The sequence below is a fragment of the Camarhynchus parvulus genome, chromosome 3 (genome assembly GCF_901933205.1).
Source record: "Camarhynchus parvulus chromosome 3, STF_HiC, whole genome shotgun sequence".
In the NCBI taxonomy this organism is placed as follows: Eukaryota; Metazoa; Chordata; class Aves; order Passeriformes; family Thraupidae; genus Camarhynchus; species Camarhynchus parvulus.
The window spans coordinates 17,181,685-17,206,244 of NC_044573.1; the positions used below are offsets into that span (position 1 = coordinate 17,181,685).

Here is a 24,560-nt window from a genome sequence, read left to right on the forward strand (position 1 = left end):
AACTCTTATATTGAGTCATACAGCATTGATTGATCATCATATAAAGCCTGAAAACAAAGTCAATCATTCTTTCCTTTCATGAGTCCCTGGAAGATTTTTGCACATAATATGCTTCAGCGCTGCTATTTGTTTCTCCTGTCTTAAAGTTTTTATTATTTTGGATCCTTTGAACTAGACAGGACCTTATGATTTTGGGACTCCCATCTGTGTCATATCTTGGCAAAGAGAAATCTCAGTTCACCCTGAGTGAAAGTGGCTGTTGGAACACAGCAATAGTGTTTGCCTTCTATAGAATAGCAAGTGGCACGGCTACAAATTGCTACTGCAAGGCAACACAACAGCTTAACAGGCTTTTTTGTTTTTCAAGAAGGAACTCATTTTCTTAAATCCCCTTTCTGAATCCAGAGGAATTTTTACTAATTTTTCATGTTTGCTATGTAAATCTACATGGAAAGGAAGGATCATGTGTGACCACCTGCATTAGGCAATCAGCGTGATGGATTCATCAAACTCTCAGCAATATCATCAGGCTCCCCTTAAGGTGGATTGTATGTGTTAATCAGTCAGTGGGTGCCAAATGCTGCTACTTTTAAACTGGCCTTACAGGGGCATAAAGTGCCTCAGGGATCTGATGCACAACCTGGGACAATTTACTTTAGGATGATTGTTGTGGTTCTTATGCTGCTTCTGCTTTGGGAACAATTCATTTGCTTACGTAGAAGGTCCACAGGGTACAGCTGACAAATGGAGGAAAACTGAAATTGGTGCAAGTGCACCATGGGCACTGGGTTGCACCTTGCATCAGTGCAGGACTGTGAAATCCCAATTTCACAAGCTGCTTAGCCATTCTGCAACAGGGTGAGAACCCCTTTGTTGCCAAGGAAAAGAGAATTAGGGGTATAAATGATATTGAGCTATTGCATTTGTTTGGTGATAATCTGCCCTGCTCAGGAACTGGCACACTGAACTAGAGTAATTGTATCCTTTCACCTTTCCCTCAGTCTTTCAGCATTCACACTCAAAAGCAGTGTAGACAAGAAATAAACTATTTAAGGCCTTAAGTACTGCAATGCTTGGCTCTATAGAGAAGTCTGGTTCATGTTCTAGATACCCTCTCCAGAAACAAAGGTATTTTTAAAGGAATTTTTGTACAGGATTTCTCTACCTGCATGGAAATCAGGGTTTTTGTAATTGGCATTTTTCTGCTTATAAAGGACCCAAACAAAGAATTCTCAAAAATTTTAAACTTCTTCAGATCTAATAAGTTTGTTTATGTTGAACAGGAGCCATGGCTCTGACATGCATGCAAATGCAATTGTATTTTGTATAAAGTTAATGGCAATTCTCTCTGATTATGAGAATTTGATCAAGAGTGGTATGGATTCATTTTTCTCTTATTCCATATTTACTTTAGGAATTGAATAGTGGTAGTCTAATGTGAAAGGCCTTCTTCCTGGCAGGGATGGGGATGTGTAGTGACTGCAATGACTCTGGGTTTCATTGTAGAAACCCAGTCTTTAACAGTTTTTAGTATATCTGCTTGTCAAAATACCATTCTTCTTTTTCTTCATCATTGTCTTTGTCATCATCAACTTGGTTTTCATCATTGGCTTTGTCATCATCATCAACTTGGTTTTGAATTTGTCACCTTTATGGCCTTTCAGTCCACAGAGGTGGAGTTATTGTGTAGCCTTGTGTTGGTTGGGCCTAAATTTGCCTTTTGATTTTTATCTGACACAGTATGCCTCATTTTTCAAGGCCGTGACCAAGCAATGCAGTGAATTTAAATTTTCAGATTCCCTACAATCCCATTTTATTCAGGAAGAACAAAGATGTTTGTCAGAGTCTTCAGCTTGTTCACTCCTTTGTCTCCAGCGGCTGAACAGATATCTACAACCATTGGTAATCATGACCACTGATAACCATTGCTCTGTCCCCAGCCTTTTCTTCAGAGAGAAAAAAAGACTAGAAAAAGATGCTGTTTACCTGCCTATAACTTAGTGCAAGATATCTGGGGCATGCTGAGGTGCTGCTGCTGATTTGGCCTCCCAGAGGAGCTGGCAGAGGGAAGGTTGTTTCCCCTCCTGAGCGTATAGAGAACAGAAGAGCAAAGCCTGCAAGCATGGCTTGGTCTGTGAGGAACATGTCACTGGGAGATGCCTCTCATTGTTCCAGCCTCTGCTGCTTAAAAAAACAAATTGAATCATCCCAGATTATAGTCTGGCATATTAATGTAAACTCTGATTGGTTGGGGTAATTTTAATATGCCAGGCTTGTGTTTGTTCAGCAACTCTTACACCATCTGTGGTATTAGAGTGCAGGGGGCTGAAGAGTGGGGAAAGGGAATGAGTACAGGTGTTTCAGGGTAGATAATTGGTAGAAGATAGACTTGCTAGGTCATACTGTCCATTCAGCTTCTACTGTTGTGCTGAGGAGAAACAGGACTATTCCGGGCACGTTCTGAGATATCCTCTCCTTGTGGAGCTGTTGTGCCCCGCTGACTCCAGCTGAAAAAGCCTTGCCCATATCAGAGGTTCTCATTATATCTCTCCTGAGAATGCAGTTTTAAGAGTCATCTTTTTGGCAGCCCTGCCATCTGACACAGCTCTCGTTCTGTCCGTGCATCACTAGCATAATTGCACTGGCAAACTGTTGTAGGGTTGCTTGGTGCGCTGGTTCATGGAATTGAACTGGTTTTAAATTGAACATTTTCCTTTGCATGCCTTATAAGCAGTTGTACCAGCATAGCTGAAGGAAAATCAGCAGCTTTGGCTTTTTTTAAAGAGGTCTGTTGTCAGGACCTCTTTAAAAAAAGCAGTCATGGAGCTCCTTAAAAGATGTAATGCTAAAAAATTTTGGCAAAAGGTGTGCAGAAGCCTGCACAAGAAGGTTTTAGAAAACTGGTGTTTCCATGATATTGGTGACTCAAGGGAGATGTGTGACCATTATATCAGCAGCCCTAAATACTGTGCAGTGGAATCCCTTGTAAATATCTGAGGAAATATGTAGGTATTTTTTGACAACATTTACCTGTATAAATTCTGCCTTTACTTATATTGAGCAAATGTGACTTTAGTATAGCCAGTAATATAAAGATACAGCTGAGGTTTTTCATAATTGTTGTTGTTGGTTGGTTGGTTTTTTTACATGAATTGCATTAAGATGATGAAGAAAATAGCAGGTGGAAGAGTAGAATAAGGAGAAGGGCTGCACCTGAAGCAAGGGTTAGGTTTGTAAGGAGGAGCATATGAGATAGAGGAGAACCATTACCAGTTTAGATTATGAAAAGTTGATTATTCTGAATCCCAGAATCCAGTGTACATTGGACTAGGCCTTGGAATAATAGAATGCTTTTATTGGAAATGAGGAGCCTGAAGAGCATGGTTCACAATGCCTTTAAGCAGGGCTCAAAGAATTAGGTACTGCCAAATCAGCACTGAGAGGAGGGACACTGGAGCACCTTAAGTAGAAATGGAACTTTTTTGAATGGTATTTATTAAAATTGATTTCTTTTACTGAGAAATTGTGAAGAACATGGTTGTTTTCCCCAAGAAAAGGTCACAGATTTTTTTTTTTAAGATCCAGCCTAAGTGTAGTAGTGAGTGAGTTTCAAAGATAAAGATTGACGCTGTAAGATGTAAGCAACCGAACCATTTTTTGGTACAAAATTTCCTCACTTTCCACTTCCAAAAAGAAAAGTCAGCTTGGTGAGGACTTACTTGTGTTTCAGCTCACACAGATGAAGATTTGCAAAGTTATTCACAACTTTAAGTAGAGTTGTAAGATTAGTAAGGTGGTTTGCAACTTCTGAATGGCAAGGCTGCCACCCTGCCCATAACAATAAAAGGTTGGGCGCTGGATGACACGTTTTACTAATACTATAATGTCTGCCTTTAATCTTTTAAGTAAACATTTTTTTTCAGACTCACATTTTTGAATTATCCATTTCTCAGGTAATGGTTTAAGATACATATATGTGATTTCCATTTAACCAAGCAGGTAAATCCTGCTTAGAGACAATTTAATTGACCCCAAAATAGCTCATCCATCAGGATCTAAGCATTTCTTTTATATGAAAAACAACCAGGGACTAAATTAAAAATGTGCTCACAGAGGTTTTATTGTAGGTAATTTTGGGTATGAATGACACAAATTTAAACTGGCAGAAAATGGGATAAGTCTCATTTGAAAGAAATAGTTATATTGTATAATATATTTCTATATGAAAAAATAATAAACTAAATTTTTAATTACCATATTTGATATTATTGTATTGAAATAAGTTTATTTTTCATCCACTGTAAGGGAAAGGCATGAAGTTGAGGTCAGCATAAGCATTGGAAATTGATGTTTGAAACACAAGGTGGTGCCATTGTGTAAAGTTGTGCTTCTGTGGAGTTTCTGAAGGCAGTGAAGGTGAAAATGGTGTTTAAAAACTTGAGAGAGAAATGTGTGCAGAAGTTAGCAGTTTTAAATGAAAGATTTGTAGCACAGGATGAAGGCGAGTGTACCTGCAGTTCTGGTTTTGTGATACGCAGAAGGAAAAGGGATCTCACAGGAAAGAGCTGTGTGATAAATTGATGTTTTATTTTGACTTTAAGTCTGCTTGCAAGTATTTTCCTTTTTTGGTTTCAAAGGGGGAGAGAGAACTTAACTCACAGTGTGAATCTAGGAACCATCTCCTAGCAGCTTTATATTGTGAATATATCAAAACAAGCTTCCCTTCTGTTACTTCAAATGCACCCTAAAATGCCTTAGGATTAAAGCAATCATCTGTAATACAATATCTGTGGCTCATCGTTGATTGGCTCAAAACATGAAATACAGCTTTTTTTTCTTGGAACAGTCAGTATGCTTCCTTCATTGTCTGCTTTACTAAAATTCTGCATTCCTCGTCTAATCCTGAGATATTAAAATAATTAAGTGGGATAGTCACAGTTTCACTAATGAAGCATAATTGAGCTTTGGAATACTTTGATATTAAAATTAAAAAGAAAACATAAAAATGGATTTGCTGAGCATGTGCACATTATTCCTATGTATTGCTCCCTGGTTTGGGCAGTAACTGGGGAGCTGGCTTCCCTAAGGACATTTGGGCTGTCCTGCTAACAGTTTTTTTAGCCTGCAAATCTTTATCACAAAATGTGTGCAACTCTGCTTATTGCATCTGTGAGAAGAGTTAGGTCTAACCAAAGTAATCATTATAACTTTAAGGTGTGAAAATTTGATTGCATCAATGTTTATTCTTTTAGGTAAAGTGGTCTAAAGAAAATCAAAGTTTTGCAATAGCCATTCAGATCTGACTGCTATATGTAAATGATACATTTTAAATTAACTTGTTGGAGGAAATGTTTTTTACTTTATTCACCAAATGCTATAGAATGATTGTTCCTATTGAGTCAGATAAAATATTATTTAATGTGCTTTGTTTCTTAAATATATCAGGTCCTAATAACAATTTATGTGACCTAGAAAACACCAAAGACTTGGCATCAATTTTCAAATTACTTCTTTCTTTCAGACCAAGAATCCTGTACTGTAATAATGTCTTACACACAGGGTTGCTTATTATAGATGTTGCATGCACTTTAACTGCTGTGCAAAGCACCTCTCCCATGTAATTACACAGACATATTCTTAATTAATATGACTTGTGTTAGCGTGATCGAGCAATGGAATATTTTTTAGGTGTGTGTTTTGCAATCCTGAATGAAGGCTAACAGATGAGGAAAGTAGTTCTCAATATCACACATCTCATGAAGAAATCCTTGGAAAGGACAAAGGCCAGGACAGCTGTGAGGCTTCACAGTAATGAACTACCTTTAAAAGTCCTCAGATATATATTGATGTAGGAATTGCAGTATCCAGGCTCTTCCTGATCCTGAAGGATCTATAGAGAAAGGTGTTGTCAGATATGAAGAGTACTTGGGGGAACTGGAATAGTTTGTTTGCTTCATGTGGAGCAACTTGACTCTGTCAAAGTGAAATGCCTCTCTGTAACTTCACCATGCTGGAGTGGTGTATTTTGTGTTCCCTGCTTTTGTAATTTAACCACGGGGTATCCTGGGGGTAGGGCCTGTCATGCAATGTTGTGTTACTCAGTTCCATGCTGTGGATTAGTTGCTTTTTTTAATGTGTTTGTGCAATTCTTCATATGTCAATGCCTGTCTTCATATGTCAATGCCTGTAATACTTGCAGAAATTTTGATATTGGGAATGAAGCTAGAAAATTTATGGTTCATCTCCCCCGTCCATTAATTTTGCCATTCCATTTTGAACTGCTGTAAGGCAGCACAGAGCATATGTCATAGATCATGATAATCATTAATGGAAATTAGATTGCACATGTTTAGTCTTGTAGAGAGATGTTTTTGGGTCTGTGATTTCATAAAACTTTTGAAGTTATGGCCATACAGCTACTGAAGAAGTGGGAGCAAGTAGATGAAGAGAATAGCTCCTTCCCCGGGATATTTATCAGAAGCTGCTTTGGTGGAGCGCTGCTTTAGGGATAGATCAGCTGGTTTCTGATGTACATGAAGAAGCAGTGTAATGATGCACAACTGGGATGACCAGTGGTTAAAGCAAAAATTCATTGTAACATAGGCCCCTGGCCATCTCTGAACTCACTCCAGTGAGTTGGGTAGACAGGGGAGTTCCTGGCAGTGCCAACAGGCGTTTTGCCATTTCCATCTGAAGGCTCCCTTAGTTGCAAACTAGTTGAATATTGGGAAACAGCTCTTGGGACTGTTGTGGAAATTTCTGATGCTTTTACGGAGGAGGCTGCTGTAAAATGCAACAGCAGTGGGGATGTTTTATAGATAGAGTGCTCAACACATTTAAATGATGTTGGGTAAGCAAAAATGCCTATCCTCTCTCCCCTTCTCCCACTACACTGTGCGAAAAATCTTGATGGGAAGAAGTATTTTATAGGATGCCACAAGCAGACAGCATCAGGTATGGATAAATACACTTAAGGCCTCCAGCTGATACTGCCCATGGGAGTAGGTCACAGGAGAAGAGATGTCAGCAATTTAATCACTATGGATAAATCTGTGCAAGGTGTCTTGACACTGCAGTGTATCTTGAGGCAGCTTCCAGGAGATGGTAAAGACTTGTGTTCCAAAAACCACTGAACAAAAAAACTGAGATAACACTGCTGCTCTTTACCAGGACCCCTCTGTGGGGATGCAGCGATGGAAAGGGAGCACCAGCTGTGCACCACCGGGAAGGAAACACTGGACATAGCAGTAGGCATGCCAAAGTCTGTGCCTTTTGTTTTCTCATGAGCTGAGGGTATGAAAAAGATGTGGCTCCTGTATTTTCTGTGTTTCTCATAGTTCTGGAAGGATGCATTCCTGGTTGTCTTCAAAGAGAGGTTTCAGCAGGTCTATGTAGTCTTGTAGCGTGCACAGGTATGGATGCAAGACCTCGTCAGATGTGAAGCAGTGCAGTGATAGGCTGCCTGAAGGGTGGGTAGGAACATGTCTGTAAAACCAGAAAACCAACAAACATGCTCTATAAAATTATTCCTTTTCATTTTCAGTGACATAAAGCATCAAAAATTTAGCTCAATTAAAGTATGAGGACATCACTTCAGGGAGGTCAGCTTAAGTGCCCTATCTGTTTGAATGTCTTTTTTTAGACAAACCCTGTGTTCTGGTGATTGCCCTTCCTCATAGATGTATGGCTTCACTAGAGCCATACTCATTTAGCTGAGTTTTCCCATGACTGCTCAATAACAGTACAGAAAGAAACCCACAGAGAATTAATCCAGTCATGGTTGTGCTAATTTCCAAAGAAGCAACTGAAAATAAGGGGAGTTTGTAATAAATGCAATATAAAACCTGTTTACATGACTGATTCTCCTCCCCACCCCCAACAGTCTGACCTTACCTCATTCCAGATTTCCCAGTTCTAGCTGAAAGCATTTTTGTGAAGAATGCTACCAGGAAAATTCCCTTTTTTATCTTGGCTATGAAAGACTTGTATGAAAGACCTTTCAATGGAAAGGGAGAATCTGTCTAAATGTGTTACTATTGAAAGAGGATTGGTTTATGGTCTCATAGTTTGATATTCTTAGGAGGACGATGCATTTAATCTTTGATCCAGAAATGATTTCAAGAGTCTGCTCATAAGCTAAAAGAATTTCTATCTAAATGTTCCATCTCCAGCTCCAGGTATAACCAGAAGAATTATACCTTTTTTTGAGTGAGTTTTCTCAAACATGGTTTCACTGGATAATTTCAGTGGGTTTCCTCTTTCTTCATTTAGCTGGTATATTATTTTCAGACAAAACAATTTGTACAGATTTCATGTAAATGATTTTTTGATACTGTGTTTAGGGAGGAAGTAGATTCTCCTCTTTGAGATTATAGTGGTAACATCAACACACTGTCACTGTTTTCAGTTTAGATGCATAAAATTGGGAATTATACCTGATGTATTCCAGTCTGATCTCCAAGAAGAGTATTCAAAGGAAGGCAAAGTAAAAAAAAAGTATATAAAGAGTGTTACTGAAGATTTATTCCAAATTTTAGCAGGTGAATATGATTTGAAGCAGTTGTTTTGGCACTTTTTTTAAAGCTGTAGTGGAACTTGAAATGATGAGCTTAACTGGGAAGGTAAGCTTCTAAATTAATATTTTAAAAATAGTAAGAGCATATTTTTGCAAATGGGAATAGAAAAAATGATGGCAATATGTCCCCCACCCCTGCTGATTTTGGTCCTAGAAGCCCTTCCCACCTTCACATTTTCATAGTCAAGGTAACAAGCATTGTTCCCCATCTTTACACAGTGCCTCAGTCACTGCTTGCAGAGACTTCTGTTGACCCAGTTGTATTTTGGCTTTTTGGTAGGTGTATAGGGTAATTTTCAATTCTTTCAGACTATTGACTTTCCTTAATTCTTATATCTTCAGAAATATAAGTATAAATACATGCTGTTCTCAATGACAGTAAATACTATTCAATCACTGTTTGTTTAATGATGAGAAAAATCCAACTCAATCTATATATTATTTCTGTATAATATGCAATTAACTAAACTCAGCCTTTATGCAGTAAACATGCACTTTGGATAATCTGTTCAATGAGAATAATGCAGACATTACACCCATCCTGATATGTAGAAGATGATCCATGGGGGGAAAAAGATACATGTGCATAAGTCAATTATTTGAGAATAGAGTCCTTAATTTCTTCAGGCTCTATAAAAAGAATTTTGGCATCTGTACATATTTATTTTAGAGATATAGGGGTAAATCTTCAGCACAGAGCATGGGGAGTTAACCATGGAACATTCATTAATGTTAATGGGATTTCTATGGCTAATTCCCCACACTGAAAATTTAGCCCAAAGAGATTTGAAAAGTGATGTTGAGAAGCAAGTTGGTCGGTTAGTCTCATTATTCTCATGTTATTAACTGCTCTATCTGCCACTGGCTTTGTATGAGCACTGAATATTATACTTAACAGTTAATAATAAAGGGCTGTATGCTAATTATATATTCTTGTGTAGAGGTAAAATAATGCAGTTATATGAGCAAATTTTGGATATTTTCATTGAACAAAACCCTGCAAAACCATAGACTAGAAGGGGAAAATGCCTATTAAGGCATATTTTTAGACAGCAGAAGTTGTTTACATTTCTAGTACAGCTTTAACACTCAAAAGGATTTTTTATTTTCTTACATAGTGTTTTACTATTGGGATGCAACTTTAGAGCTAGCCAGCTTGTGCAGGGAATTGGATCCATTGACTTCCACATTCCTTCTAGCATAAATTATTTTAAGATTTAGACTTAGTATAGAATTTTTCTTAAAGCCAGTTAATTTTTTTCTTTTGTAAAAGTTAATTGGGATAAGAGGAGAAGTTCAGTTTCTGTCTGTCTTTAAATTTTGAAGAATGATTGGAACCTGGGAGAACATAAAAAGCTATTCTATAAATGGAGAATATTGTTTTAAAAGGAAATACAGGCTCCAATGAAAAAAAGTTTGTCAGATTCATGATGCTCCTTTTCTGTGTTAAGGATATGCAAAAGGGACTGTAGGTGAAGTGTGAACAAGTGCATGTGCATACATATTTTCACATTTCCCTTTTTTTTTTTTTTGGTGTCTTAGCAGTTTCCCTTGCTTTTTAGGGGAGCTATTAAATTGCTCTTCCAGTTGTGATTCAGAGCAGTCAGGAGCCAGCCATTAGAGGGTGCTTCTGCACCAAGGAGCTCTCTTTCCTTGAAACCAAATTTACTTAACTTTAAGTATTTGTAGATTAACAAGGAATCATTTTATGTTTCCTAGAATTATCCATTTTCTTCTTTAATTTGCATTCCTTCTTGGACTACTATTTTTGGAATTCAGAGGATTAAGATGCTGATAACTAAAGGTGATTGACAGAAGGTGGAATGATTCAAAACAGCAAAATTATTACATTTCATAGTTGTTACTGTAAAAATGAAAGAAAATATACATGGACCCCATGCAAGTGAAAAATGGGCTGGTCTATTACCTAATTAATGACAGAGATGAGCATCTGTACATTATAGCACTTGCCAAATTATTACTGCCTTGTTTAGAAATACATTGGTTCATTATAACTCCACTGCATATATTTGCAGCAAGAATAGTAAAATAGAAGCAGCTTGCAAATTTCTGCCATTGCTAGTAAAGATTTAAAAATAAAACTCTCAGTGCAATACAGCTGGGGTTTTTTTTTCTCTCTAGAATCATCATGATTCCTCATTCAGTAGCAAACTTAAAAATGCTGTGTCTCTGCTGTAAGAATGTACAGGCAGCAGAGTAGGGAATAGGATTTATAGCTGTTTGTCCTAGGAATACAAATTTAAAACCTGAACTTCTGACCCAGGACATTGGTGCAAGGTTAGTGAAGGAGAATGGAAATAAAAAGATTTCTAAAAGAAAATTCTGCTGTTATGGAATCAGTTCCTAAGACTGATTGAATAAAAGCCATTAAAATTCAAAAGTGGAACATAGCACAAAGCATTACGTCTCAGTTCTATACCCAGGAATGGTCACGAGCACTCAGCAAAGAAATCTGCCACCTGCAAGTCTTTGTTAAAGCCAGCCTGTGGAGATGGGGATTCTGAAAATACTCCTCCTGGAGAAGTTGATACATCTTTGCACTAATTTTCTGATTCAAGGTAAGGATTTCTGGTATCCAACAGCTTTTGAAAGCTGCCCAAACTTCCAAAGACCATCTCGACTAAAATGTTGGCACACAGCTGGAGGAACTGGCACAGAGCTTGGAAAGAAAAGGGATCAAAGCCTTCTTCAGGAGTTTCTTTAGGAGCCATATAGCCTCCTAAGCCTTAAAAAGGGTAGCCAAATGTCCCTTCAGTCATGAGTGTCCACATCTTTATTGCACCAGTATATGCTGGTATGCTCATAGTAGTATATTTACACAAAAGGCTGCTGGTACTGCTGTCTCCAGTTTTACATGTACAGCACAATATCTTTTCTGAGATTGTGAGGACCTTTCTTCTCAAAAGGCAATGTTTACATCGCAAGAACACGTGGAATTAAAATGGGTGAATCTTCCTGACGTCACATTCACTAACAACTTGGGAATTTAGTATTTGCATATATATTTAAGTAATGTGAATTTCAGCATCAGTGGGTGTGCATTGTGAAGCTGACATACGTTGTTGTATAACTAATTTAATTCTAATTCTTCCAAGAGATTATGTGATACTCATAATGTTCCTTTTATCTGTTAAAAGGTGTATATTTTTGCTTTAGTGCCTGTATTGTCTAATTCTGACTCACATACATTTTTTTTCAACTTGAGAGTGAAACCTAGGCAAAAGTAAAACATCTTTCTTTAGCATGGACTGAATTATTGGATACTGTGAATTACTGGATATTGGATATCCTGTTCTTTCTATACAAAATTTGGACCTTCTGAATAAGCACATAGGTAAATGGAAGCATGTGAGTGCTTTGAAGGTATTGGGCATTGAAGGTTATATTGTGTCATTTTAAATATTGGTGTGCACACTCCTCTCACGAGGAGCTTGGACCAGTTGACACAGTAGTAGTTTTTCTTCAGAGTTGAATGATAACAGGATGCAATTTTAAATTAGAAACTCTTTGAAAATAAGCTGCGTGGATTTTTCTGCTGGTAGCATATTTGAGTAGCAGTTGTAAATCACTGGTTGAGTTCACAACTGGTATTTTAAAATTACAACCAGGTAACAATGAGTGATTAATTGAAAATGGAGTTTACATAATCTTACACTTTTGTAAGCTAATTATACCTTCTGGTATTATGCTTTATAATTTTAACAGGATTGATTCCTTCAGTAAATATTTCTTGAATTAACAAGAGCTGCTTCATATGTTTTTTCCAATAAGTACCATAAATCCATTAGCTGATGATAGGAGTAGAGCAGATAAACATTGTAATGAAAAGAAAGGACAGATGAACAAATATACCGGATACTCTAACTCGTGACTAAAGATAGTTAGGAGGCGCGTTTTTTATTTCTGTGTATCTCGTCTCCTTCAAGTCTGTCCACTAAAAAATCCCCTCAATATACAGCTGAATTAGTAAGACAATAAGTCTGAAGCCAGAGAACATATCACCAGTATTACCTGAAAATACAGGGGGAACCAATTCACATTTCTCTCCATAATTTGACTGTGTGTTGGGAAGATGCTGCACTCTAGCTGGTTGTTTCTGAAGTATTAAGAGCTGCCTAAAAATCCATTTTACATTTTAATTTTCATTTAATACATAATACCTATGACTTCCACTACTTCATAATTTCACAGAAGCTAAGATGAACTACTGGTTCATACCAGCCAGAATTTAGAGCTCTTGCATACATGAAACTGGGGCTGGTGGTTGAAATTGCCTCTCCAACAGTATCAATATCTAGTATATCAAATAAAGCTACCGTAATGTTCTGCTATTTCAAGCAGATGAAGTTAATCATAAAGTGATGCCTAACAGTATTTATCCCATGGTGATAGTATTATTAGGAAGAGGAAAGTTTTCCTTGAAAGTGTTGGATGCTATCCATTATCTGTGTGATATCTTTGCAGAACCTAAAACTCGATTTCTCTTTACTTTACATTCAGTCAGTGTATAGGAATGGTGCTGGAAGTTAATAAATCTATAGCTATCATGTTGTAGGACAGCTTTGAGACCAAAACTGTTTTAAATAGCGGGCAAAGGCAACTGCAGGGATCTGACTGACAGCTGGTCTTACTCGGCTCCCATAAGAGGTAGAATGAAGCTGATCTGAGGTTTTTGACCAATTTGGGCCTATCTTGTTTGCATTTTTAATGAGGTAGTTTTCTGAAACTAGCTGTACTTGCAGACTGATTATTTTACTGCCGTGGTTTTCTCAAGAGTGGTAGAAGAGTTTATAGCTCAGTATTAAAATCTGTGTATATTTTAGTTTATATACAACCCACTGCTCAACAGTTTCATTGTAATAATGAAAATGTTTAACAAATGCATTTTTTCTTCAAAGTTATTTTCCCTTTTGCATATCTGCGTAATTAGAACACAACATAAACTATACTGTAACATTACAATCAGGAATTAATTATTGAAACATGAAATTTTCATTTTTTTTTCCTAACTGCAAAGGTGAGTATGGCTTAAAATTGAAAAAATACAGTCCTTTTCATAGAAACTTCTTTGAAGATCATAAAGGAGTACAAAAGAAGAAAAGCTTTTTGTTTGTGTTTGCAATCAAATCTTCCTTAAAAGGAAGTCTGACACATAGGCATTGTAGTTTTTTTAAACATTACATTGAAGAAACTAAGATACAAGTCTCACTGGATTAACTAGAATTCAAGTATAGCAGAAAAAAAAAACATTTAGAAATAAATGCTCACAAACAAGAATCTCAATGAGCCTTGCAAAAGGCTATTCAAAGGTGATTTTCAAATATTAGTAAAGCTTAATTTATTGCTTGCCCAATTTATTGCATGCATCTAAACAAAATAGGTCAACATAAAATAGCTACTGGAAATTATTTAAATGTAAAAACATTCTAAAAAGGAATGCAATAAACAACATCTAAAGGTGTTGTAGATCTAAAAATAATCTGTTTGTTCTAGGAAATTTATTCAACTCATACAATATACTCAGAAATACATTTCTATTTTTTAAAGGCAGCTTGAAAATTTGCAAGATTTATAAATTAAATCAATGTGTTTACCAATATTCTTTAGAAAATTCTCGAAGCACATACTCAGTGAACATGCAACTATAAAATGTTAAAGGCCAGAGCTGTACAGTTCAGCAAGAAATTATTTGGTACAGCTCATAAATGGAAAACAAAATAGTTGTTTGTGCTGTATTTTTGAGTGCTGGTTTTCACCTGACATCTGTACAGATCTAGTTAGTTGTGCAATAGCTAAATCTGAAATACTGCATAAAAATATAGAAGACTCTTATTTGCTTATGTGCAAATATATTTAAAATTCAGACTGAACTGTGGTTTAACCCATTGCTTTGGACTTAGTTGTTCTGATCACTGTTTATTTCATAGCAGCTCATGCTGCAAGGCAGCTGATGAACTAGGATGCCAATGCATAGGGGCACAAATGGAAGGAAACAATTTACATCTGCTGTCTGCAGCACTGCTGTAGACCCACACATTTACATCATTAATTTTCAATGAGAACTAGTGTTCTAAGTTTAAAGACCTGCCAATATAAACTTCCTTGCAAACAGGAATTGCAATAATGGTAGGGCAGTGGAGCAAGGACTTTTCCTGTGCTTGGATTATTTGTAGGCCCTTCCACTTTCTTTTTGCTTAGCTTAAAAAAAGAGAGATTTTGTTTTCTTCTCCTTTGGCTGGTGATAAGAAAACACTGCTACAAAATTTTATGACCTACTGACCTTTAGTATTGAAAAATTGGGTTATTTACAACAGCAATCACTATCTAAAAGAATGTCGTAAAGCAGCTTGACATTTAGTACTTCTGTAATTGCCTTATGTTGTGTCAGCACTGGATATCTGTAGTTTGGATCACTTATCAACTATCTGGTTTATATAAAGGCCTTCAGGGTCTTTATCAAAATGTGTATATGAACTTTTCACTCTGTGAAGTAAAAACCCAGGTCAATTATATCTATTTTCTGTGACCTTCTTAACTTTTCACACCCACTCTGTCTGAGAGTTGTTACAGATTGTAATACTTGCCTGCAGTATCAATTGGAGAATGGTTCTTAGCTTCATTAAGGTTGTCAGAGGTGTGGCTGATACATAAACTTAAGTGTCTTCTTGACAAATGGCATTACCTCCCTCAAATTAATTCTGCTTCACCGTTCTTAATCTTATTATCTGTTCAGTTAATCAATAGCTGTCTTTCGAAAGAGAGGACCAATAATGTGGATTGGAAGTGTGTTTCTGAAAGCAGGAGCCACGGCAGTGTGGCAGAATTCAGTTTCTGATCCTGTCATCTTCTACTTGAGTGATAACTCAGCAAAAACCAGGCCTCGGTTTTGACACATGAACAATCAATTTGGTGGCAACAAGTTACCCCATATAGATTTTCTGTAGTATTTTTGCACCTGTCCTTGAACTTCAGCACCCTCTATCTAGTAGACAGAGTTTTTGGTTCAGAGCTCAGAGGACAGACTGGGCAGCTGTCTAAGCCAACAATTCCCATTCTGAATAATGGCCCGTGTGCCTTTTTGCCCAATTAATTGTGCAAGAAATAATTGATATCAACTGGAGAGGAAATGTTTGTTCTGTTTTACAGAACAGTTTTTAGAGCATTGACAGATTTTCAGTGTTCTTACTTTGTGTCAAATAATGTTCTTAAGGAGCTATATGTATATTTTATAGTTAAATATGCAAAAATATTAAAGTATGAAAATTCAGTAAATAGAACTGATATTGCAAAAAAGAGGATTATTTTCAGATTCCCAAAACAATAAAACAGACTCCACAAAAAATAACTGAATGGAACTTGATACAACTTTACAGCATATGGGAATAAATTTGCAATGTATAATTTTCATGCCAGAATTCTTGAGTTATCAGATAATGTATTTCCTTTCCATGATTATTCAGCAAGTCATATTTAGGCCTTTCTTGCAATAGAAGTTTCAGTGTGTATTTTGATACAGAGTGCTCCTGTGTGTTGTTCACCCATCTGCAAAATACTTTTCTTATTTAGATTGAGGAAGTTAGAATAATCAAAAGAATTTGCTTCATTCATGGGCAAAAATACTCTTAATCATTAGAGTCTGAAGAGAAAAAAAGTAGCACCAGTAAATATTTGCCTCGAGATTCAGATGTATGATAATTGATCAGCTTTCTATTTGTGTTTGTTGAAAATATTCTTAATATGAATTATTATGCACTGAATAGATTTACAGAAGCATGCTTGTTGTTCTACTTCTTGAGATCAGAGGTTGGTCATAGTGACAGGGATCCGACTTTCATTTGTACTACAAAATCTGCAGTTGTTTCCTCAGTGGAAAAGGGATTTAAAGGAGAAGTAAATGATTATGAGAATGAAGCCCACTGTGCCGCTGAAAACAGCCAGCATCTTGAACAGGGAGTTTCAGTGCCAGGAGCAGTAATTGTGAGAAGGGACTGGCCTAGGCTCAGAAAGAAATAACTGCAGGTGAGGGGTTGGGCCTCAAGAAGCATCTAAGAGAAAGGGAGGAAGAGGAAGGGGAGCCCAAGCCTGCTTTTGCAGGGGAAGGTGCAGTGGGAGCAGAGGTATCAGGGAGCCAACATAATATAAGAATGGGGACTACCAAAGCCAGCTTGCCATTACAGAATGCATTAATAGCCCATTTGATTCAAATTTGTGTTTGCTGATCAGGTCAGGCTTTTGCTTTGTGTAGCTATGGTGGTTTTGATCGGATCAGGAGTGACAGACCAGCATTCACTGTTGTGCTTAACCACAGTCTCACTGGAAATGAAAATCCAACCCAGGTGCAGTTTGCAAGGCACTGCAGAGTTGCAGTGATGATACACACATCTCAGGCTTTGTCACTGCAATGTGAAAGATGGAGACTGGAACCTCTACTTACCAGAAAATAAACCCAAGCTTCTGCAATTAAATGAATGAAGCATTTAAGAATGCAGTCCCAATAGCTTATTTCCTGCATGGGTGACAGAATTACTGTCCCTGAAATCCAAAGAAGGGAGGGTAGATCAGAATGCCAACTTTGCACAAGTTTAACTTCTAACCTAACTAAAATTGGGTCACTCTGTGCTATTTCTACAATGCCTTACATCCAAACGTTTGTGAAATTTAAAAGTGGGGTGACTAAAAATTCCAATCTGATCTTACCAATGGGCCCGTGGAGCCTTACAACCTGATTGGACTCCTGTAGTTAGTAAATTTCCACACAGGGGCAAGGGACTGTTCACATGTGCCCATCTCATGCTCTGCTCTAAGCACGTGGGCCAGTGTCAGAGATGAGAACTTTGCTAGATCATCCAGCTGGGCACACAGCTCCATTCCCCAGCTGGGATAGATTCTTTCTACAGAAAAGCAATCACAGCCTGAGCTATCCCTGTGTGTTCCTCAGTTCTGGTGCACAGAGTCTTTCCTTGTGCCCACATGCAGATTGGGTCAGCAGTTTCAGAAATTACATATTTTTGACAATTTCTTTGTGAGAAAACAGGTTACTTCTAGCCAATTGAGATCAATTGATTAAAAACTTGAAAAGGTTAGACAGACACACTGACATAAGCATCCTTCCTAAGCATCTTTCTTAAGAAACCAAATTAAAACTATGAGTATATGTGTATAAATTAAGCATTTTCTTGTAATTGCTGTGCTGCTGACACTTAGTCAAAAAGTAAAGTAAAAGCTTGTCGCTGTGAAGGAAGAATCTGGATTGTTTCTATTTAATGCCAGACTACAAAATGAAGTTTTACAAATTCTCATGATTTTACTAGCTTCATTTCAGTATGTGTTTTATTATATATCAAACAGGCTGTGGCTTCATACAGCTATAAAAGGATGAAGCCTGTCTTGTAAGATTGGGAGAATATTTTGCATTTTTTATCTGTGAGATCATGATAGAGAAAAAATTTAGCTGGTCTATTTTTAAATGAATAATTACACTAAATTTTAAGTTGATGTAGCTAAAAATGCAAAAGATAGTATGTCTGAAATTTTATTTTATCTTTTTTACACAAAGAAATTGTTGTATCAACATAAAGCATACATCAAGTAGCTACTGATCTAATGCAGGTAGTTCAGTCTGAACTTTAACTTCCAGAGTCAAATAGTACATTTTTGAATCATATTTGTGCTGCAGGGAGTTTCTCTCCTTGGTGAAGGACAAATTGGTCACAAAGAGGAAGAAAAAACTGGCAGTGATTTCTACTCCAAATATTATTTCACAGAAATAGAATTATGTAGGATGACTTGATAACTTACCTTGTTTGTTGAACATTAGGTGTCCAAGTTAAAAATTAGCCATTGTGAGTGAGCTGTAGCAGTGCCAGAGATTGGATGTTAACCTTTGCAAGGTGGAGGAAGGGAGACAGAAGAAACTGAGGGTAATCTGCTCTGGCATCTATAGCTGGTAGAGCTATTGTGTAATCAATCCAAAATCAAATGAAAAAATATGTATTTTTGTGAATTAAAGTTCATTGCACCTATTACATTTTCCATTTCTCTGAAAAAAATTAGACCCATGGGAGATGAAAGCAGTCTGGATTCTACATCTGGAATGGTGCAGATCTGGATGTACCGCCTGGGGAATGAGAGGCTGGAGAGCAGTGCCATGGAAAGGGACCTGGGGATCCTGTCCATGGCAAGTTGAACATGAGCCAGCAGTGCCCTGGCAGCCAGGAGGGCCACCCGTGTCCTGGGGACATCAGGGACAGCATCCCCAGCCGGGCAAGGGAGGGGATTGTCCCACTCTGCTCTGCACTGGGGCAGCCTCACCTCGAGTGCTGGGGGCAGCTTTGGGTGCCATGATATAAAAAAGACATGAAGCCATTAGAGAGAGTCCAAAGGAGGCCACAAAGATGGTGAAGGGTCTGGAGGGGAAGCCATATGAGGAGTGGCTGAGGTCACTTGATCTGTCCAGCCTGGAGGAGACTGAGGGGAAACCTCAGTGGGGTCTTCAACATCCTCATGAGGGGAGGAAGAGGGGCAGGCACTTTTCTCTGTGGTGACAGGACCCAAGGGAATGGTGTGAAGCTGTGTCAGGCGAGGTTTTTGATGGATATCAGGACAAGGTTTTTCACGCAGAGGGTGATTGGTCACTGGAACAGGCTCACCAGGCAGCCAGAGCTCAAGAATCATACAGGGCCAGGAACTGGGTTTCAATGATACTTGTGGGTCCCTCCAACTCAGTATATTCTATGATTGTTTGTCCATGGAGTAGGAGAACACAAAAGGGTAGCTTGTGACAATTTTTATAAAATAATTCCTGGTATTGTATTATTTGCCAAAGAAAATCTGATGACATGTAAGTAGTGAAAATGGATTCTGCAGTGTTTTCTTTTATTTGGGCACACCTCATCTAGTACATGTACAGATGCCATTGCAGCAGTTTTGTGACTTTGCCATGGCTTTGAGGGACCTGCTTCTGACTGACTTTGTATTTTGTCTTGCTTCCACTCCAAGGAGTGTGCCCCAAACAATGTCAATATTTTGTGGGGGATGCCCCTTGTTTACTGCTCTTTCACTAGGAATGCTGGCTTTCTGGGAGCACATTCCTGGGCCCACCTTCAATGGAATAGGCACATGGTCATCACAGGTTGCCCTGTATCGTGGCAATTACAGGGTTTACTCTTCTAGGGACACTTTGGGTAGTGTTGTCACACTGAGCCATGCTTCTGGCACATGAACTGCCAACTTCAGATGGTCTGTTGTAGTCACCATCTCCTGTTCTCTAGTGATGCCTTGTGGAGGCTAACCTAGAACAGAGACTAGATGGAGCTAAAGAATAAAGTAGGTATTTATTAGAAGGCCTCAGTGGATACACCTTGGGCAGCACAAGAGCCCATCCAGGGCTACACCCAAGATGAACTCAAAATGGTCACAAAATGCCCGACTGGTCATGGGGTGTCATATTTTTAAGTTTTGGTCCATTAGCATATTGGAGTTAATTGTCCAATTACAGCTTTAGCCCATGAAGTCCCATCCTTCTTGTTTTCTCTCTTCATTCCACCATTGTTTCTGCTCTTGGGCCTGAGATCTGGATCTGTTGTCCTGATCCCAGCTAGAGAAGGAATGGTTTTTTCTACCTACTCTGTGAAGAGAGCTTACTGTCCCTTAATATGAAGCCCAGACCCACACAGTAAAGCAGCACAGAATCTGAAAAATAGAAAAGCTAAAACCTGAGGCATCACTAGGCTGCTCCTAGTATATTTTCAGAGGTGTTTTTGGGATGCACTCACCTTGGGACCTGAGCACTGCCTTTCACAAGTACCCCACTCTCCCAGGTGACTATGGAAAGAGTAAATGCAGCACCGGTGCCCCGGATCATTCATGCAGTGCATAGTTTCTAATTATTTGTCATGACAGAACCAATATTGGAGGTGTCAGAGAGGACTCTTGATATCAATTTCAGCATTTGTTGATGTTATAAAGTGGCAGGGCAATTTTCTGTATGAATAGTTACCAAACTGAAGATTTTTTTTTAACAGAACAATCCTCATGCAGATACTGGCACAGACTGACCATTGCAAAACGTCTCCATTTGTCAGTAAGCTTTTGCAACCACTAAAATATCCCTGTTTTTTGTGGTGGCATTGTGAAAGCAGACAGTAAATGTTGTGTGAGCCAGAAAAAAACCAGCTGTTAAGCTGACTTCCAGTTTTACCCTAACAGGAGAGTTATTTCAACCCTTTTTTTCTAAATTCTAATCAATTTTAAAGGGGGAGGGATAGAGTACTTAAAGCTCAGTTGGAGGAATTTTTCTATGCTTTCACACCTACCTTCTTTGCAATAGCAGTGCCCAACTCATGGAGCAAAAGGAATATTGTACATTCTGAGAGGCATTTTTCAAATACAAAAAGATCACTTTGTCGTCATCATCCTCATCCCCATTGTGCTGGAGTTTAATGATGTGGGAAATAGTGAGATATAGTTGCATAACTCTGAAAGCTGGCATGTATTCCTTCAAAGGGAACAAGAAAGAATATTTCCTCTGAAAAAAGTACTCAGGCTTGAAAATGCCTGATTTTGTTACAGAAGCAAATTTTCTCCCTTTTTTATTTTTACTGTAGAATGTAACTAATCAGAAGGTATTTCAGATTAGAGTTTGTTACATTGGAACAGTATTTTTGGGCAGTTGTCCATTTGCACTGGCACAACAGTAACAAGCATTCCAATAATTAGCTGGTTAGTGAGTGTTCAGAGTCCAAGGAAAGGGAGAAGAAAAAATCTAAACTCTCAAAATTCTGGTAATTGACAAATCTCTTCTCCCTTTTTAGGTACAAGGAGAATTTTGCTTCCTTTTCATTATTCAGTGTGAAAGGGTGTTCTTTAGAAGTCTGGGTTTTTAACATTTTCTTACAAAATTTTTTCACATTTTTGAGGACAAATTTCTTAAAAGTATGCCTCTTGGGCACTGAGTATTTAGTGCCCATTTGAAAACTTGCTTCTGCTTTTTTGCAAGTTCCCTCTATGTGTCTGACAACAACAACAACAACAAAAAAAAAGGACTTGAAATTCTTTTCTGACCTATCAGGTGGGAAAGCACTCAGCAGCATTAAAGCATTATGGGATGGCTTTGTATTCAATAGGAGGACACAACTTGAAGCGTCTATGGAGCCTACATGAAAGAGCTTTGGAATAATTTGAGCTGTTTATGTTAAATTGTCATGCCAAAATCTTCTAGTCTTACCTTGTTATTTTGGGTTTGTGCAGCAAGATTTTGGTAGTAGGGGAAGATTTTATTTTATTTCTCATTGTCTTGTTTGATATTAAATTAAACTGATTTCCCCAAGTCAAGTCTGTTTTGTCCATGATGGCAGACAGTCAGTGATCTCTCCCTGCCCTTATCTCACCTACCTTTAATTCTATTTTCTCTCTCCTGTCCTGCTGAGCAGAGCAGAGAGAGCAGCTTTGGTGGGCACCTGGTGTCCAGCCGGGGTCACCCCAGCACACATTGCTTTGGGACAGATGTACCTTCTCTCCTGCTGAACAGATCATCTACCACTTGAAGGTGTGTGGGTTTTGTTTTAGTCAAGCCATGACAGGATTTTCAGAAGCTCACTCCAAATTATGACTTCCTCTTAGTGAGAGATTCTAATCTAGGATCTATGGGCCCTGTGGAATGCAAGTTTTGTTTCACTTGCTAATGTAAGTAAGTAAAAAACAAGAAAACAGATAAAATTATATTGTACAATCTCCTTTTACTTTAGTCCACATGGTAAAGGAGGGGCTGCCCTCATCTATATTTATACCAAAAATGGTTCTCATGTTCAGCAGACCACCATGCTCCTAATCCTCTATTTTTTTCCAAACCTCATTCTCACCTAAGATGAAAGTATATTCTTTCACTAGGTGTGTGGTGTGTGTTGTGAGCTTTTTTTTGTTTGTTTTTACTGGTTTGTTTTTGTGGGTTTTTTTGACAGAACTGTGGGATTTACTAAGTCAGCAAGAGTTTTTGTACATTTGGGGATCAGTGGAAAGAAAATGCTATTTCCACTTGGTGCTATTTCAGTGGATTAGGCAGTTCTTCAAACATAAATATTAGCTTGAATGAAAATACCTCATGGTCTCCCAGCTTCCTTGATGCTACCTGAGATCCTTGCACATATTTTTCATCATAGCACTCTTGACATAAAGGTCTGATACTCTATCTGATAAAAATTTTGCAATTATTATCTAAATTTATTTGTTATGTAAAAGGCACTCATGGGAACCAAATAAAGATGCTGTTTAAAAAAATATGTAGTACCACGCTAGCAGTGGTTCTAGAGGTTGCTGCATTGTGTGAACACCTCTGCTCAGTCCAGCTTTCAGTGGGTGCCCAGGTTTAGCAGAAGTGAAAGTAGTTGGTCTGGTGGCCCATTTATAACTACAGCACTGCAGGAAATCACTCAGGGGAGTCTGCTGGTTACTGTGTCTAGGAAAATTCCCAATGCTCCTTTGGAACACAACATGTCCTCCACTGGGACCCTTCAGAGGGATTGTTCAAAAATAACTTTGCAAGCATTTAATAACAACGTACATAATACTTCAACACATATTCTATATGCTTCACATCTGTTGTCTTGTCAGTTCTAATTGATATATTCTAAGTGATTTGGGGTGTCTTCATTTAAAAAGACATCATTTGTTTTTACACTATAACTAATGCCTGCAAATACTGTGTTCAAAACTGTTTCTTTAATATATTGGCACTTCCCAATATACAGAATTTTAAAAATTTGTCCTGAAAGTCAAATTCTCATATCTAAACCACATATTTAGGTAGTGGATTCCATTTTGCATATGTCAAGGTAATAACCATACAGGAAGAGTAGATGATAATGTGTATATTAGAAGCAACAAACACAAAGTTATTTGCTTTAGTGAGAGCAGCTGTACATTTAAAGAATTGTTGCTTTCTCTCTGTGTTTGATGTGTATGTGTATATTATGTTACTTATCCGATTCTTTCCCAAGCATTGTTCATTTTAATTGCAATTTAAATCTACAGCTTACGTGTAACAAAATATCATCAGTGCTAGGTTCTTCCAGCACTTAGGTTCCAAAATAATTGCCATTTCAGTGGTGATGTAGGGTAAAAAATTGGCTCATGCAATTCCTTTTCTTCTTTTGCTAGTGCTAAGGCTCCATATTTCACCAGATGTCCTTCTGCCTGACTGAGATGTTTCTGTGGTCTTTGAAGACCAACTTACATATTAGAGGTAAGCTGTTATCTGTTACCAAAACAAATCATCAAAGCTTGTTGATGGGTATTAAACTAATACAAAATTCTGGATACCCAAATGAAGTTTTTTTTATACTTAGGAGAAAGGAAATTAGCAGCAATACAGAGTTTGATTTGGTCAGCTTCTTTGCTTTTCTTGTCATGGAACTGGAACATCGTTTCAAGTAAAAAATATTAAGATTATACCTGACTGGATATATTTCCCTTCTTGGGAAGCTGTGGCCTACTTGACTGTGAGCTTCAATTTAATGACTAGTTTGGGTGAATGATCCACAGTCAAGTGCACTGCAGAGGCATTGTGATTTGTACTCAATGTGAAAATAGAAGATTACTGCATGTTCTGGGTATTTTGCATGATTCCTTGAAATGTCATACTTATAAGGATACATTTTTCTTATTAATTGATTGTTCCAAAAGCCATATGACTAAATCCTAGCCATGTGTACATTACTTTAATTCATCTTGCCTTGCTATTCCGAAAATATAATTCTAAAAAAACCAACTGGTTTCAAAGTGGACAATATCAAAAGATTATTTATGACACTTCATGTCAATTGTACTGTACAATGATTTTATTAAAATATTATTTTGAATAATCAGTTGATATTCAGCTGCATGTTATTACTCAAATATTGATTCAGTGTGCCTTGACATCCCATCTTTGTGTGAGAACTGTTCTATGACAACAATAACATCTAAAACT

The 24,560-nt window shown here is 37.7% G+C and overlaps 1 protein-coding gene across 9 annotated transcripts in view; it reads left to right on the forward strand.

Annotated features, from left to right (window-relative positions):
• WDPCP (WD repeat containing planar cell polarity effector) overlaps positions 1 to 24,560 on the forward strand; it is a 148,514-nt gene that overhangs the window by 21,238 nt on the left and 102,716 nt on the right. For all 9 annotated transcript variants that reach the window (XM_030946091.1, XM_030946101.1, XM_030946095.1 and 6 more), the window contains one exon: positions 23,750 to 23,834. In XM_030946091.1, the coding sequence (XP_030801951.1) occupies positions 23,774 to 23,834 (61 nt within the window). In that variant the 5' untranslated portion in view covers positions 23,750 to 23,773. The remainder of the gene's footprint in view (positions 1 to 23,749; positions 23,835 to 24,560) is intronic.